Here is a 17,007-nt window from a genome sequence, read left to right as displayed (position 1 = left end):
TAGAATATTCTGTGCTCTGAGAATGTTTCCAACCAGAAATTTTGCTGGGCTGCTGGATTAATGATGGCCCTGCACTCGGACCTCAGGCTTCACTCGCACCTCTATATATGTGAGCAACAAAACTAAAGAACTCCTCTGTGCCTGTACTAGTACCTACAATGGCAAGTAAAGCATAATTTCATTTTCTGTCATCCTGATCAAGGAATGGTGGTTTGAGCTCAGTCATCACTGTTAAAGGAACAGGAGATTAACCATTAATACTCTGTTACAGTGTTTCTCAACCCGGTCGTCGGGGACCCTCAGACAATCCATGTTTTTGCTCCCTACCAGGAACTGGGAGGCAGCAAAAACATGGACTGTCTGGCGGTCCCCAAGGATCAGTTTCAGAAACACTGCTCTATTATTCTACGATACAATCAATTTAGCTAAGTGATTGCTGATGACATGGTTTGAGCAATAGATAATATTCAACATGCAAGAAAGTAACTTCAAAATGTGACGCGTCCCTTCAGATGCACTTTGCTGCTCAGCTTATTTCATTTATATATCGCCAGTTCCTTTTATCTCCTTAGTCCTTTTCTCCATTCGAAGTAAGTGGCCTGAAACTTACACATGACTTTTCCCTCAGATGTTACGCTGTAAAGTAAATATAAATATATACAATATATACAATTGGAATATGAAGATACTGCCCAGGAGCCATCTTGTGAGTTTTATTCTCTGTAGTGCATCAAGTTCTCCGGTCTTGTACCAAGAAATGCTCCTCACTGCGATGAGATATCTGTTGAAAAACTGACACCAGCCGCACTATTCAGTAGATTGAAGACGGCCAGTTAAGTATTTGTTTGTACATGGTTAAGAGGCAGTCCAAAGGTTCAGTCAGTGTTCGCTTGTCTGTCTCCCATCAGCAAAAATCTTTGTGATCTACTTTTGACAATGTTTGCCAGTTTAACCAGGCAAAACATCAAGTCTTATGAGATCAGTGATTGCTGGCACTGAATTTTTGCGTGATTGGTGGAACAAATAGGGGGTATGCGGTAGACCAGCCAATGAAAAAGGGAGGAGGGGCTGGCGGTTGTCATTGCTTCTACACCTGGGCGATTGCAGTGTCCTGTACGTCTGGTCAGGAACTTAATGCAGAGGTCAGTGGACTCCACCTCTCCATGGGTGCCTTTGCGACTATTCATACTTATTAAAGATTTTCACCGAAGACTCTCACACTTAGTGAGCACTTCTGTTTCTGCACAAGATGTGCACCTTGAAGGACGTTTTGAAGGGGTTACCTCTGGACCCCCTGCCTCCTAACACAGGGCGAGACCCCAATGTTCCCCACGCTCCAGTCCGCACTCCAAACTTATCTGCCCAGGAGGAGAAGGTAAGTGCAGCTTCATCAGCAGATCTTTGAGAGACAGCAAAAGCACACCAGTCAGCATGATTTTTAAATATGGCATTTATTTTAGGTAAAATCAAGCACTTCCTTATAGTTTATTATTGATTCAGTAAGTTTCCTTTTGGGGAAAAAACATTTCGTTGTTATTTATGTACATTCAGCCATTTACAGGTTTATTTTACATGATCTGGAGCTACACGATAGATATTCAAATATTAAAAATCAGCAACTATATTTTAAAAAGAATGCACGTTATATTCATTTCATAATAATTTAAAAACTTGTGCCACGGAAAATGGTACATTATCTTGCATTATTTATTATTACATATTTTTAACATGTATTGCTTCATTTCATTGTTGGGGTATTAATACCTATTGTAAATGTTTTTTTTATTATTATATTTTATAGCTGTGAAATGTAAGTACTCTATAATTGAACAACCTCTTTGTAATTTGCAAACATTAATTCACAATAGGGACATGTTTCCTAGCCATCAAGTATTGTTGGGATCAGCATGCTTTAGAAAATTGAGAAAACAACAACATGGCAGCTTGACAGTATGAAACATAATCAACTGCAGGCAAACATGTGGGGAGTGGCGGGCTTGTGAGCACTGCACACAGCTAGTGAGCATGCCGGCGGGCACTCAGAACTGCACAGCGAGTCCCTTTCCCTTTGGCAGTCTGCTCACAGAGTCCTTTTCCTGCTCACAGAGTCCCTTTCCTCTCTGCAGCCTGCTCACAGAGTCCCGTTCCTCTCTGCAGCCTGCTCACAGTCTCGTTCCTCTCTGCAGCCTGCTCACAGAGTCTCGTTCCTACTCACAGAGTCCCATTCCTCTCTGCAGCCTGCTCACAGAGTCTCGTTCCTGCTCACACAGTCCCGTTCCTCTCCGCAGCCTGCTCACAGAGTCTCGTTCCTGCTCACAGAGTCCCGTTCCTCTCTGCAGCCTGCTCGCAGAGTCCCGTTCCTACTCACAGAGTCCCGTTCCTCTCTGCAGCCTGCTCGCAGAGTCCCGTTCCTACTCACAGAGTCCCGTTCCTCTCTGCAGCCTGCTCCCAGAGTCTCGTTCCTGCTCACAGAGTCCCGTTCCTCTCTGTAGCCTGCTCACAGAGTCTCGTTCCTGCTCACAGAGTCCCGTTCCTCTCTGCAGCCTGCTCACAGAGTCCCGTTCCTGCTCACAGAGTCCCGTTCCTCTCTGCAGCCTGCTCGCAGAGTCCCGTTCCTACTCACAGAGTCCCGTTCCTCTCTGCAGCCTGCTCGCAGAGTCTCGTTCCTGCTCACACAGTCCCGTTCCTCTCCGCAGCCTGCTCGCAGAGTCTCGTTCCTGCTCACAGAGTCCCGTTCCTCTCTGCAGCCTGCTCACAGAGTCTCGTTCCTACTCACAGAGTCCCATTCCTCTCTGCAGCCTGCTCACAGAGTCTCGTTCCTGCTCACACAGTCCCGTTCCTCTCCGCAGCCTGCTCACAGAGTCCCGTTCCTGCTCACAGAGTCCCATTCCTCTCCGCAGCCTGCTCACAGAGTCTCGTTCCTGCTCACAGAGTCCCTTTCCTCTCTGCAGCCAGCTCACAGAGTCCCGTTCCTGCTCACAGAGTCCCTTTCCTCCCTGCAGTTTGCTCACGGAGTGCCGTTCCTGCTCACAGAGTCCCGTTCCTCTCTGCAGCCTGCTCACAGACTCCCTTTCCTCTCTGCAGCCTGCTCACAGACTCCCTTTCCTCTCTGCAGCCTGCTCACAGAGTCCCGTTCCTGCTCACAGAGTCCCTGTACTTCACCCTTTCTTCTCTGTTCTCCTTCAGCTGGCCCTCAGAAATGCCCTGCGGTACTTCCCCCCTCATCTCCATGCCACCCTGGCTCCAGAATTTGCTGAGGAGCTGCGGCAGTATGGGCATATCTACATGTACCGCTTCTGCCCCCCCATCAGAATGAGGTGGGACCCATTTAATCTGCCTTTCTGCCCCATTCATCACCATTTGAGAGTGGGGTGGGGGTGGATTTTCAACGGTCCATCCAAATCAGCTGTCAGAATATGATATGTTTCCATGCTTCCCCTAAAGTTGGTGTCCCAGGGGGGTGGGGTGGAGGGAAATGGTAACAATTGAAAGTTTTCACCGGGGAGCTTCAGGGCTGGTGACGGTTGAAGTTGTTAACCTGGGCGGGCAGGTTAAATGAATTATCCTTTCACATCCACTTTGCAGCAGTGTGGAATTCCTTGCCTACGAAACAAAATCAAATACTCGTGTATACATAAGATACACATACAGACAAGTCCAGTGTCTGATAAACGCTGTGCAGGCTGATCACCGGGTCCCTGTGACATGCTGGTGGCCACTGCACTTCAGGGACCCCTCTTCATTTAAATTTGACCACTCTAAACTAGGATTATGGGGACTTAAGATTTTACATCAAGTTTAGACCCTTTAATACAGCATCAGCACACCTCTCTCATTTAAAACCAATTGCTCTGTCCATACATAGCACTTATTTCCTTTTTGCATTTCATTAATGGTACAGGTATATTTTATTAGACCTGAAAAGTACATTACTTTGAGCCATTAATAAATCACAGGCTATCGTCCTCACTTTTATTCATGTAACCTCCTCTGTTGATTCATCCTGACACAGTAAAATGTCCACAACATTGCTTGCAGTTACAGACCTGCACACCCTACTTATTCTTTTAAAGATTTGACCTGTAAATTACATTTTTTATATATGCAAGAATTTGAAGAGTCTCTGTACATGTTCCTATAAGTGTCCTTGTGTGTTTACTGAGTGCTCGTGGGTAATGAATCACGCTGTACGTTTAAGGGCGTATCCCATTGACCAGTACCCCTGTCGCACCCGGCAGTCTGCTGCCATCATCCACATGATCATGAACAATCTGGACCCCGCTGTCGCACAGGTAACCCTCCCAGCCCTCGCTCTGCGCAGCCGTGTCAAAGCTGCACATCATTCTCTTTATGATACAATGATGCACCTTTTGTGTGCTGCACCCATTCACTGAAGTATTCACTTTATTGTTCTGAAAAAGCATTGTTTTATACACTAGTACAACGTCAAGTTCTCCAAATCCTCCATCTGAGATATATAAATAATGTTTTGCTGTGTATTTAACACGCATATGACCTGTTTTCCTTGCTCTCACGTCAGTGACGTGTTACTAAATGTCCCGATTTCTGCTCTGTCCCCCTCCTCTGTGTCCCAGTTTCCTCAGGAACTTGTTACCTATGGGGGAAATGGGCAAGTGTTCAGTAACTGGGCTCAGGTGAGACCGGACCTGGGACTGCAAGCCTGACCTACATTCCCAGCCTGGACTCGGTGACACATGGTGCTGTTTCGCTTTGGCAGTTCTGGTTGGTGCTGCGCTACCTGAGCGAGATGTCGGAGGAGCAAACCCTAGTGCTGTACAGCGGACACCCCCAGGGCCTCTTCCCCAGTTCCCCCTCCGCCCCCCGGGCCGTCATCACAAACGGCATGGTGACAGCTCAGATCTTCCTCCCTTCTGTCTCTTTGAGATCTTCATCGGTTTGATGCTTCACCTCTCGGTTTGTCTCTCCTTCTCTTAATTATCTTAGGTCATCCCCAACTACTCTTCCAGGGAAGAATATGAAAAGATGTTTGCATTGGGGGTTACAATGTGAGTACTCCAGGCCCTATTCTAATGTGATTTAGATTCAATTGCTTTTCATCTACTATCGCCTATTTGAAATCCAAATTAATGCAAAGTGAAAGTAAATTTACAGTCTGTCAGGATTGGTGCCCTTCTGATCCTGTGCCGTGTGTCTTGTCCTTATTTGGCCAGCAGGTGTCGCTGGCCATCCAGTTTCCCCCTCTGTCTTGTTGTCCCACTCCCCAGGGATTACTAATTGTTATTTAATGTTTGTTGTTTTGTGTTCTTGGTTTAACATGTTTTATGTATTTCTGTTTCAGTCCCTTGTGTTTGCTCTCTGGTTGTATTATGTTCAGTTGTCCTTGTTTCCTTTGCTATTTTTATTTGTGGTATCTGTTAATTGACCTCACCTGCTCCTTGTTGCCCTTAATTCCTTATAGCCCACACCTGCCCCTTGTTAGTCTTTGTTATCTGTGTATTTACATGCCCGTCTTTGTTCATTTCCACAGTCAGTCGTTGTCGTTGTCACAGCATGTTTGTCTCCCAGTCCTACTCCCAGTTTTACTCCAGTTCCCTTATTAGTGTTCATTTTCTTTGTGATTAATTTAGTTGTAAATTTACTTTAAAATTTCCAACTCAAATAATTTACTTGTATTACCTGTTCTGGTTTTGACCCCTTGTGGTCCCTTTATCTTCTGGTTTCCCCATCGTGTTCTTTTTAGAGTTTAATAAAGTCTTTTGTTAATCTAATGGCTGTGTATGGCTTTGCATAGACGGACACCCCTATATTGCCTTTGTGTTTTCCTGCTCTGCTCAGGTATGGGCAGATGACAGCAGGAAGCTACTGCTACATTGGCCCTCAGGGAATAGTGCACGGCACTATGGTGGGTGTCTCATCCGCACCCTGGAGATCTGTCACAACCCCTGTTCCTCCTCAGCCTCTCACTCAATCAGTCAGCTTTATCCTGTAGACCAATGTTTCCCAATACAGTCCTTGGGGACCCACAGACAGTCCACGTTTTGGCTCCCTTGTTTGTGTTGTGGTTTCCCCCCCAAAACACTGTTTAAATGCCTCTATACCAGTGTCCCCCATCCCATCCTCATGGACCCACAGACAGTCCACCCAGAGCTGGGAGGGAGCAAAAATGTGGACCGTCTGACAGCGAGCTTGGAGGGAGCGAAAACGTGGACCGGCTGTGGGTCTCGGATTGGGAAACACTGCTGTAGACATCTTACATATGAAGAAAGTATCATTGCATTCTTCAAGGGTCGTTGTAAAATTGCTTCAGCTAACTTCTGTTCATTGTATGAACGATTAATTCTTTAGAGAGAGAACAAATGCTCACAAAATACAGAGAGTTACGTTTCCTGCTTTGCTCATAACGGCTGATCGCAGTCCCAGCACCCCCCTGTGCGTCTCCCTCCCTGTAGCTCACAGTTCTGAATGCCGGCCGGCGGTACCTCGGCTCTGGGGACCTGAGAGGCAGAGTGTTTGTGACATCGGGCCTGGGAGGCATGAGTGGGGCGCAGGCCAAGGCAGCGGTCATCGCTGGCTGTGTGGGGGTCATCGCTGAGGTCAGAGTTCAGCCACTGCCAATGCGCTCCTTTCATGATATGTTCGTTGTGGCATTTGTGTCTGTGTTTGGCTGCCCTCTACTGTGTGCTAAGCAGGTTGTGTATCCTGTGGTTAAACTGTGATCTGATCTCTACTCAGGTGGATGAAGCCCCCTTGAAGAAAAGATATGAGCAGGGCTGGCTGATGGAGGTTACGAGAAACTTGGACCACTGCATCAGTCGCATCAGGTCACAGCTGCCACCATTTGCTCATTGACTCCAGTGTCACAAAAGCCAGATAAGTAGCTTACACTGTCACACTTATTGTTTTGCAGGGAGGCCAAGAGGTCCAAGATTCCTCTCAGTTTGGGTTACCATGGCAACGTCGTTGATTTGTGGTAAGGGTGTTGAGCTATTCGACTCCTGCTTCTAAATCAGTGGAACTGCAAGATATAGACTGAATTTTTACCATGACAGCTGTCACAACCCTCTATCAAATATAGGTCTAAATTAATGCTATGATCAAGCATGCAGTGCACTCTCTAATTTACACCAATCAATGCCTATGGTACAATCTGATTGGATGTGCCAGTGAAATTTTAATCAAGTACCTGTGGTTTGGCTTCTTGGATTGGTTGAGTGTTTGCTAGTTTTGCGCTAAACAGTTGCAGACCCAAGACTGATTTATATAGGTTCATTGTAAAATTGTAGTTGGGAAATATGATCATGAATCAGCATAGTAGCTTGCTGGTTTTAAAATGTTTACATTTCCAACTCTGCCTTGTGACCCTTTCAGAACTTGCCGTGACCCAAATTTGGGTTGAGATCCATGGGCTGAGGATCGCTGGTATAGGATCAATATGAGAATCAAAGCTTCTTATTTCTTGGTTATCCTTTCCATACACTGTCTCATGCATGGAGCTGTGGCTGAATTCACTGGAACACCAAACAACAAATTAATATCAATGAGTCTGATATTCAATATCTAGGGGTAGGGCCGTCCTTTGCTCTCAAAATGGCTTCAGTTCTTCTTGGACTGCTGGTACACAAGTGCTGAATTATGCAAAGTGCGATACAGGACGAAAAAGCCTCCAGTTCTTTGTTTTCATGAACACCAGGATGAAGTCTAATGCCTTCTATGAGCCTCAAGATCAAAGCATCACTGAACTTTCATTGGAACTTGTGGAGCGCAGAACGCAGATTAGATTCCTACCTCCTTCATCCCTCACTGTTGGATTGATTTAGCAGTTTGTATGGGTTGCACAGAGAGCTCCTGGTCCTATAAAACGGCCTCATATTCCTTGGCTAATAAACGACCATGATGACAATGATTGTTCCTAATGACTCCTGTGAGATGCCTCTCCATACCAACAGATACTGTGGGGTGATGGCTTATCAGACCTTATTACTTTTTCTGTTGGTTAGAGGTCCAGGTTTTGTGCTCCTCACACCAGGTTACAAGTCTTGGTATGCTGTATACGAGCGGTTTCCAAACAGTAGCTCTGCCATAAATTCCAGCTTAGCGAAGCTTCTGACATTCTGTTAAAACTCACATATCAAAATGTTGATTGTCAGACCTCATGACTGACACATGCTGCTAATTTGCATTCAACCTTGGAAGCTGCATTTGCAATTGAGATTTGGTTTATATTGAAATGTCCTTCTCGTGTGATGTTTCCATTATTTTGTCCAGCCCTGTACTTCACCCATAGTAAAATAAAAGGATATTCTAAGTAGAATATGTGGGGTGATGAATTCACGCCATGGTCTCTCTATGTCAGGGAGAGGCTAGTCAAAGAATATGAGGCTACTGGGGAGCTGCTGGTAGATCTGGGATCAGACCAGACCTCCCTCCACAACCCCTTCAGTGGAGGCTACTATCCAGTACAGCTCAGTCTGCACCAAGCTCATCAGCTTATGTCCACAGAACCAGCACAGTTTCAGATCCTGGTCCAAAGGAGGTAAGTTCTCATCCAGATCAGTTGTAAGTGTGGACTGGTAGATCAGCACAGCATTTAAGCAACAGCCCTCTCTATAAGGGCTCTGATCTTAGGTCTTCTTGGTCCACAGCCTCTGTAGGCAGGTTAAAGCCATCAACACGCTGTCGGAGGCTGGCATGTTCTTCTGGGACTACGGTAACGCCTTCCTCTTGGAGGCTAAAAGAGCAGGTGAGTATGGTTTAAGGACTGAAGGTGGCTGGTCCAGATACCTAAATCTACTTGCTGTAGGATCTTTCAGCTTAAACTTATTTTCTCCAGTATGATATCAGTTTCTAAATTTGATATCAGTTTGTAAATCTGAACTATAAATAAGTGTGATGTAACTCCTTAATAGAAAATCCACAGCGCTGTTCCCTTTACAGGCAAATCCTCCATAAAGCCCTCAAAAAATCTGTAAATGTACTAATTATTTGATTGGTTCAATCCTCCTTTAAACCCCTTCTTTATTTTTATTAGATGTCCTTAACTTTACTCCTACGATTATCATGTTTGGCTCTAACTGCTCAATCCTAGTCAAAAAACAGATGAAGGAAATATGTCACATGTTGGGAGTCCTGTGTTTGCCCCGCCCCTTGCAGGAGCTGATGTGAGTAAGAGTGGGGGTGGGAAAACAGAGTTCAGATACCCCTCCTACGTGCAGCACATCATGGGGTAAGTGTGGCAGGCTGCAGCGACCAGTTATTAGGTACAGTGTTGTACTACGCTGTTTGTAATATATGTGCAGAGATATTTTCTCGCTGGGGTTTGGCCCCTTCCGCTGGGTGTGCACTTCGGGGGACCCTCATGACCTGGCGGGGACGGATGAAATCGCCACTGCCGTGCTGGAGAAGCTCAGCCTTTCAGGTGTGTTTTCAGGATAGTGGGTTGGGATACAGCCATATGGGTCTGTAGCTCACTAAACAGTCAGTCAGTCAGTCAGTCAGTCAGTCAGTCAGACAGACAGACAGACAGACAGACAATTACCTTAATCGGTGTTTATAAATTGCACATGGTGTGTGGGTGTGTGTCCTGCGATTGACTGCCACCCTGCCTATGGTGTACCCCAACCTTGTGTCATATCCATCTATCTTCCCACTGCTTATCCAGTACAGGGTCACTGGGAGGGGGGAATTGGAGCTTATTCCCTGCAGCATATGGCACATCCATCCATCCATTATCTATACCGCTTAATCCATCTGGGTCGCGGGGACATATGGCACGTATGGTTATAGACAGGTGCTTCCCAATCTGGTCCTTGGTCTGTTCACATTTTTGCTCCCTCCCAGCTCCTGGAAGGAAGCAAAAACGTGGACTGTATATGCGTCTGTGAGGAACAGATTGGTAAGCGCTAGTATAGAGTCCTTTAAACAGGGTTTCAGGAGAAAGTCTTGTACCGTTATTTGTATTTTTTGGTACACAAGCGCAAAAGCCTTGAATTTAGTCAAATCTTCTGAAACATTCTGCATGCTACATATTTAAAGTGCAATGTTGCAAAAGAACATTTCTGTGTGCTTCAGTTTCAGAGCGTGTGAGACAGCAGTACAAAGACAACATCCTCTGGATCCAGCAGGCAGGGAAACATAACATGGTAAAGAAAAACCTGAAAAATCTGCCTGGGAACTAAACTGCAATCTGCTGTGTTTCTATAAAAGCACAGCACACCCATAGACAGCGCAGTGTACGGCTCTGTATGCTGAAACATTTCATGAACACTATAAAATGCCTGACATTGATTTCTGGTGTGACACTGGGACATTTCACATCTGGCTAACTGCCCCCTGTGTAGGTAGTGGGATCCCAAGCAAGAATCCTGTATTCCGACCAAAAGGGGCGAGTATCCATCGCCTTAGCCATCAACAGTGCCATTGCAAAAGGGAAAGTCTCGGTAAACAGCGGAAGCGTTTGCATTGTGTCGCTGGCGTTTTGGAAGTTACCCGCCGGTGAGACTATCGATTCTCTGCACCAGGCTCCTGTGGTCATCAGCAGGGATCACCATGATGTCAGTGGTACAGACAGTCCCTTCAGAGAGACTTCCAACATTTATGATGGATCAGCCTTCTGTGCTGGTATGCTGCCCGTTAGCGAGCACATCCCAGTCACCTACAGACACACCACAAACGGGAATCATCCTGTGGTTACAGTACACAGATGTGGCACGTGAACAATGTAGCGGGTCACCATGCGTGTCTCTCTCTGTTGCCCACAGACATGGCAGTGCAGAACTTTGTGGGCGGTTCTTTCCGTGGGGCCACCTGGATAGCTCTGCATAACGGCGGAGGTGTGGGCTGGTAAGGAAGGCTGCACCTCATTAACGACTCCTCACTGTCAATGTGCACGCTCTCAAAAGACTATAAATATTGCCAGGAATCTGTAATGTGACAATATATTCACGAACCATCAGAAAGTCACTGGCAGAATTCCACTGGTGCTCTGGCAAATTGGCAAGGCACAGATTAAAATACAACCGGGTGACTTATGTTAAAATAGATCATAGCTGCCCATATGTAAACTTATTTTTGGCATGTTTTTGCTTCGTTCAGGGGCGAGGTGATTAACGGGGGCTTCGGGTTGGTCCTAGATGGGTCAGATGAAGCTGGCCAACGTGCTCGGATGATGCTCAACTGGGACGTCTCCAACGGGGTAATAGAGCAGCCGGAGTTTTGGTGAATCTCATTAACTGATGTCTGCTAAGTTTGGCGCATGATTTTCTCTGGCCTCCTAGGTAGCGAGACGCTGCTGGTCTGGGAACAGTAATGCTTACGACACCATCCAGCGCACCATGGAGGAGCACAGCCAGCTGCAGGTCACCCTGCCTTTCCCTGTGGAAGACGAGCAGTTGCTTGAGCGAGCTTTTCAGGGTTGAAATATACCAAGATGGAGGAATGCAGTGCTGGCTCAGTGCCAACAGATCACACACACCACCTTGATTATATAATCAATATTTCTTCCTAAATTATTATTATTTTGCACTTTTGGGAAAATAACATTTACAACTGTTAAAAAACGATAGTTAGAAAGCTTTAAAAATTTCGTGATTGCAGCTAAATCCTTACATTTCCTATAATATATCTATTTACCTGGGATAATCATGAAAGTCATCACTGGGCAGAAGGAAAAACATCCAGCAGGGCATCATAATGGCCAGGAGAGGAAGTGATGATGCAGTGGAGGTGCAGTGGAGGTGCACTGTGTGCTGATTAACAAGATACATGAAGTGCACATGTTATTTAGGGTCTCAGATTTGGGCTAGTGCTTGAAAATTTCCTCAAATTCTGTTAAAATGCCATGTGTGAAATTAAAGGGGTGGTTTTGCCATGTGTGAAATTAAAGGGGTGGTTTTGCCATGTGTGAAATTAAATGGTTGTTCTGATGTTATAAATTGATGTTTAGTGATGTTTTCATGCCTACAGATGCAGTTTTCATTTCAACCGGTAGAATATATTCATCATTATCAATGGCATATTAGTAATTAGTGTTCTTCAGTCCAAACTGTAAATGTATAACACAAAGTTGCAATATGTCATCAAATTGTAGGCTTTCATTTAAATACAAAAATAAATAATTAGCCAGTCAGCCAGTGTGTTCTGGTTTTAAATTACCTTTCGTTAGTGCATATTATTAACAAGCTGATACAGTAATTACTGTACTGAAACTAAGGTCAATATAAAAGCCATCAAACTAAAAATAGTATGAAAGTTTAAACTGAAAATTAGATTTATAATACTTGTGTATTTTATGTACAATTAAACAACATTAACGTTATACTAAATGCATTAAAAAAAAAATTGAAAACTTTTTGCAAAGCCTGAAAAGAGGTTGCTATAGACACCATGGTCAACACAGACATATGACCTCCACGGAGTGCGCGCAGTACTGGGAAAATTACTTTGTCGACGCAAGGTTTGTTTCTTTGCTGCATAACGTCGAATTTGAAATGTCTTTATTACCTATCTCTTAGTGTCTAAAGCGTGTTTATTTTTTGCGTTCTAAAAAATCATGGATAACACATATGGGAACAACGAAAACGCATTAAAAAGACAGATCTACTTCAGACATTACACACTAATAATTTGGTGAACTGGTTCAGTGCACCGTCCTCCTCAGTGCAAAACGTCTTGCACGGATGTCCCGTTTCACGAACTCTAATAGCTGTACGGCAGAATCAGTGCAAAAAGACTCGTTACAGGAGATCAGGGTGGATGACCCGGTGAAGGAACTTTCGGAGTGGATCGCGGTAAGGAGAGCATTTCGGGAGACGCTCGACAGCATGGGGGATCTGCACAAATGGACGCGCGACAAGCCAACTCTGACCGACATCGAGATGTTGGTTATGGAACGAACTGAAGTGTCTAAGCTGCATGTGTGTCCTGCTCAGGCGATGGAGTCTACTGTTTCTTCCACACTGGTATTGTGTATATATTAGATCAATGTATAATGCATTGAGCATTGGGTGAGGTCTCCACCCATTTAAGGGGGTCCAGGGGGTTGTATTGGCTGGTTTTGATTATTGGGGGCTTATAACCTCCCACCTCCCTTGTCCCATACGTCTTGTATGCACGTCATCCTAGTAATCAGAATCCATATTTGGCATTTTTTGTATATACGATATATGGAAGTTTTAGTTATTGTCGTTTGCTTTTAATACAAATTACATGTGTCTCGAGCGCCTCCTAGCGCGAGCATGACGTAACGATATGCTTGCAAAATATGATGGGATTTTTTATCACACAAAACGATAAAAAAAAATCAAACAGCGGGGTATAGTTGGATGCTGGTGTATATCTACCCACAGAAACGTTTATTTGTACAATTCTCTACATTTTCGAATAATTATAAAGACATCAAAGCTAAAAAATAACATTATGGATTATGCACAGATCAAAAAAGTATTAAACAAAAAAATAATAATTGACTCTCTGGTCAAACTCCAGAACAGTTTAGATCAGGTGGCCAGGTCATGTCTTGTGACACTCTGTCACTCTACTTTTTAGGTGACTTGGCACGTAGTTGAAATTTTGTAGTTTCATAATGAAAATAATTACTATGATAGATAACAGCACATTTTTTTTCAAGCATCCAGAACCTCATCCCTGAAAAACCAGGCCCATTGCTATAGACTAATGGTCGTCAGTCTTCTCAACCAATAATTATGAGGGAAAGCCGGACATCACAAAGAGGCTAAAGGGCCACAGGCTGAGCTGCCTGGGAGCAGCTGCATATTAGCAGTATCCCACAATTCACACCTGTCGTATGAATACTGAACCTGAAGCTGATTGTGTTGCCCGACCTCTTCTGTCTGACTTCCAACCCTTTGTTGACAGTGGGGCATTTCACATGAAGAGCTGTTGGCTGATATGCAGAATGTGCAGGTGGGGGGCATAGCGCAGAGCCTTCACTCCCCCCCATCCACCTTGGGATGGCACAGCGGGAGGTCAGTGGACAAAAACCCCCAGCAGTCCCTGGGAGAGTCACGTGATTGTCAGGCTGGGGGAGTCTTGGCCAATGAGGCTGCTTGGGAGAGAGGTACATTAATGTACACACACACACACACACATACACACACTCACACACACACATATATGCACACTCTCACACACACACCTTTGTATTCATATCTTGGTGGGGGCCATCAGTTCCTTTCTATGGCCACAGGCTTGACTATAACACCCTTAACCCCTTTGCAGCCCTAAACTCAACCATAAGTAACCAAACATTAGACTTTTGGCTGTTAACATTTTTTTTATTGCAGTGACAGATTTTTATGAAATGATCCCCACGACATTAAAATCACATCTTGGGGACATTTGGTCGACACAATGTAATATATACATACCCCCCCCTGCCCCACACACACACACCACTCACATTTTTTGATAACAATAAACATCTTTTCCAATATATTTAAACCGTCATGTTTTAAACAGCTCTTAAATATTGCTTGATGGTGATTACAGGATTTTTTCCATTCATTGGGAATGTTCCTGTACTGAATTATATGTTAGTAAATGGGAGTCTGCATGTCACCTCTGTGTTCTCCATTTCACCCCCCCTCATACTTGGATCTCTCTGCAAAGTACTCCTGTACCCTGGGGAACATGTGCTGCGCTCTGATTGGCTGAGGCAGGCTGGGGCAAGCCCATTGCCTCGATGTAGGAGTCGAACCTGGGGCTGTCTTTCATGGAGCACGGCGGGTAAACAGGGAGACCAGAAGGAGCAGAAGCAGAGGGAGCAGAGTTGAGGAGTCAATGTAAAGTGCAGAAAGAAAGGTGAGCTAAAAACCGTCTTACTGTAAACACATGCATAGTTGGGCAGGCAGATATTAACACTACAACTTTGCTGACTGTTCATGATTCCTACACCAGTAACTATGCCACTGAGGTTCTTTCTCAATGTGTTCACATGTGTGTCATGGTGCATGATGCACGTCAGGAGTCAGACAAGGGACGAGTGTCACTGGAGCATGTCGAATGCCTTCTGGTCCCGACAGGGACCACGTCCGGATCTGCCTGCCCCGGCTGGGCTGCCCCTGCATGCAGGTGATCTTCCAGAACGTCCTGCCTCACCCAGTTCCCAGACAAGGTGGCTCTCTGTGAATGAACATTACTCTGCTTCAGGGCTCACCTGAAAGCCCATTGGACTCTAGAAATGCAGTGGCATGCAGAAATTGGTACTGTTCATTAGTATCACATTCTAGAGAGTCTATTTTGAAAAGCTTTTATTTCATGGAATGATAGCAGATATTGAAATTTCAGCAGAGTGGATAAAATAGTATATTACGTATTCAGGATTTCTTTATTTTTAAAATTGCGCACATTAATGTAATGCATTATATATTTTAAATATACGGCGCAAAAGTCAGTCAGAAAAATGATGTTTAAATGATCTTCCTGTTGGTGTAGAATTATGATATTATGTCTGTTAAAATGTGTCAGTTTAGCCTTTTCAAAAACTCTCAAGTCAAGCCAGTATTTGCAGCAACTGTCTAATACAGCGATTCTCAACCCATTTGGGTTGCGGCAAGTTCTGAAAGGGTCACAGGTTGGAAATGTAAGCATTTTAAAAACCAGCAAGCTCCTATGCTGATCCACGATCAGATTTCCCAGCCCCAATCCTACAATTAAGCTATATATCAATGGGTCTTGGGTCTGCAAATGCTTAGTGCAAAACTAGTGAACACTCAACCAATCCAAGAAGACAAACCACAGATGCTTAATTTAAAATTCACCGGCACATCCAATCAGATTTGTGCAATAGGCATTGATTGGCATAAATTGGAGAGTGCGCTGCACGTTTGATCATAGTGTTAACTGAGACCTGTACTTGAAATTGGGTCATGACTGCGCTGGTAAAAATTGGGTCTCAGTGCAAAAAAGGTTGAGAACTACTTGTCTAATACACCCATGTGTTTGTTCACTTGACCAATAGCACACCGTGTTTGCCTAATCAATACCACATTGAGTTATTTAAATAATGTAATTAATTAATTGAGCTGGTGGTGATTAGCAAATACATGGAATGGCTGGGGTACCCTGAGGAGATCTTTCAGAACTGAAGCGGTGTTCATCTAGCCATCCAACAAGATATCAATAACTTTTTGAAGAATAGAAGAAATTCTTGTTAATTTTTATATAATTTCTAATATTAAATTGTGTTTTTTTTTCTTTAATTGCCTTTCATGTTAGAGTGTGTAGGTGAATTGCAAAGAGCTTCTTGTCATTCACCTTCACGGTCACTAGAGGGCGTACAGTGTGAAATCTCCAATGAGAGAAGATGACAAAACATTCCATGCTCAGAAATCCACAAGGTACTAGATTCAAAAATATTACCCATTGAATTAATTAGAAGATGCTGAGCGTAATGTGAAAAATTACAGTATATTGAGTGCCAAAAGGAAATTCATTAGATACACATTGGCTCCTTAGGGAGTGTTTATGGATTAAACAGCTCTTAAATATCTGTCCCATTACATAGTAATAAGGAAGAGAAATAGGTCCTTATTGACAAATACAAATGTAAATAAAGTGCCTGACTTTCTCTTCATTAGTAGTATTTAAAGTTTTTAGAAAAATGATCCACTGAAAAGCCTAAATATATACGTTTGAATGTATGTGTTTCATCATAGACACAATGTAACACACGGTATATCAATATTTGCAGATAATATTTGCCATTTTCCACTGGAGTCATAAGACCAACAGCCAGACATCACTCCAAAATGGAAGCACAGAACTCGTTTGTTAGCTGTTTGATGACTGCCGGGCCTCAGAGAGCGATGCCGCAGTAGGTAGGCAGGGTGTTGAGGTCATGTAGCCTGTCTGAAATCATTCCATTGTGACGTTACACTAGCAGAGAGACTCATCCTTTGCAAAGAGTGTTTCTTGAAATCTCTAGTAAACATCAGAAACAGAGGTTATGAATAAGTAGGAAGGAAACGGCTGTTAGTATCGGTGATGTCATCTTCCATGTACCTGGTT

At 44.2% G+C, this 17,007-nt stretch overlaps 1 protein-coding gene and 1 long non-coding RNA gene across 3 annotated transcripts; both read left to right on the top strand.

Moving 5' to 3' along the window:
- The first annotated feature begins 1,086 nt into the window (after positions 1–1,086).
- On the top strand, positions 1,087–11,912 carry uroc1 (urocanate hydratase 1). Its single transcript, XM_023805458.2, has 20 exons — positions 1,087–1,375; positions 3,187–3,317; positions 4,199–4,292; positions 4,596–4,655; positions 4,739–4,867; positions 4,966–5,027; positions 5,818–5,884; positions 6,432–6,575; positions 6,715–6,803; positions 6,890–6,952; positions 8,336–8,515; positions 8,625–8,722; positions 9,133–9,205; positions 9,279–9,397; positions 10,051–10,121; positions 10,320–10,418; positions 10,500–10,599; positions 10,740–10,821; positions 11,074–11,173; positions 11,256–11,912. Exons 1-20 carry the CDS (start codon positions 1,250–1,252, stop codon positions 11,394–11,396), a joined length of 2,028 nt encoding a protein of 675 aa, XP_023661226.2. The 5' UTR covers positions 1,087–1,249; the 3' UTR covers positions 11,397–11,912.
- Positions 11,913–12,386: 474 nt separating this feature from the next.
- LOC111840529 (uncharacterized) lies at positions 12,387–16,154 on the top strand. Of its 2 annotated transcripts, none has more exons than XR_011991923.1 (4): positions 12,387–12,938; positions 13,855–14,056; positions 14,608–14,799; positions 15,021–16,154. It is a non-coding gene; the product is annotated as an uncharacterized lncRNA (long non-coding RNA). The 2 variants fall into 2 exon arrangements; XR_011991922.1 differs by having other exon boundaries at positions 14,963–16,154.
- Positions 16,155–17,007: the final 853 nt, after the last annotated feature.

Source organism: Paramormyrops kingsleyae, chromosome 6 (genome assembly GCF_048594095.1).
Source record: "Paramormyrops kingsleyae isolate MSU_618 chromosome 6, PKINGS_0.4, whole genome shotgun sequence".
Taxonomy (NCBI): domain Eukaryota; kingdom Metazoa; phylum Chordata; class Actinopteri; order Osteoglossiformes; family Mormyridae; genus Paramormyrops; species Paramormyrops kingsleyae.
This window is presented reverse-complemented; position numbering and strand designations above follow the sequence as displayed.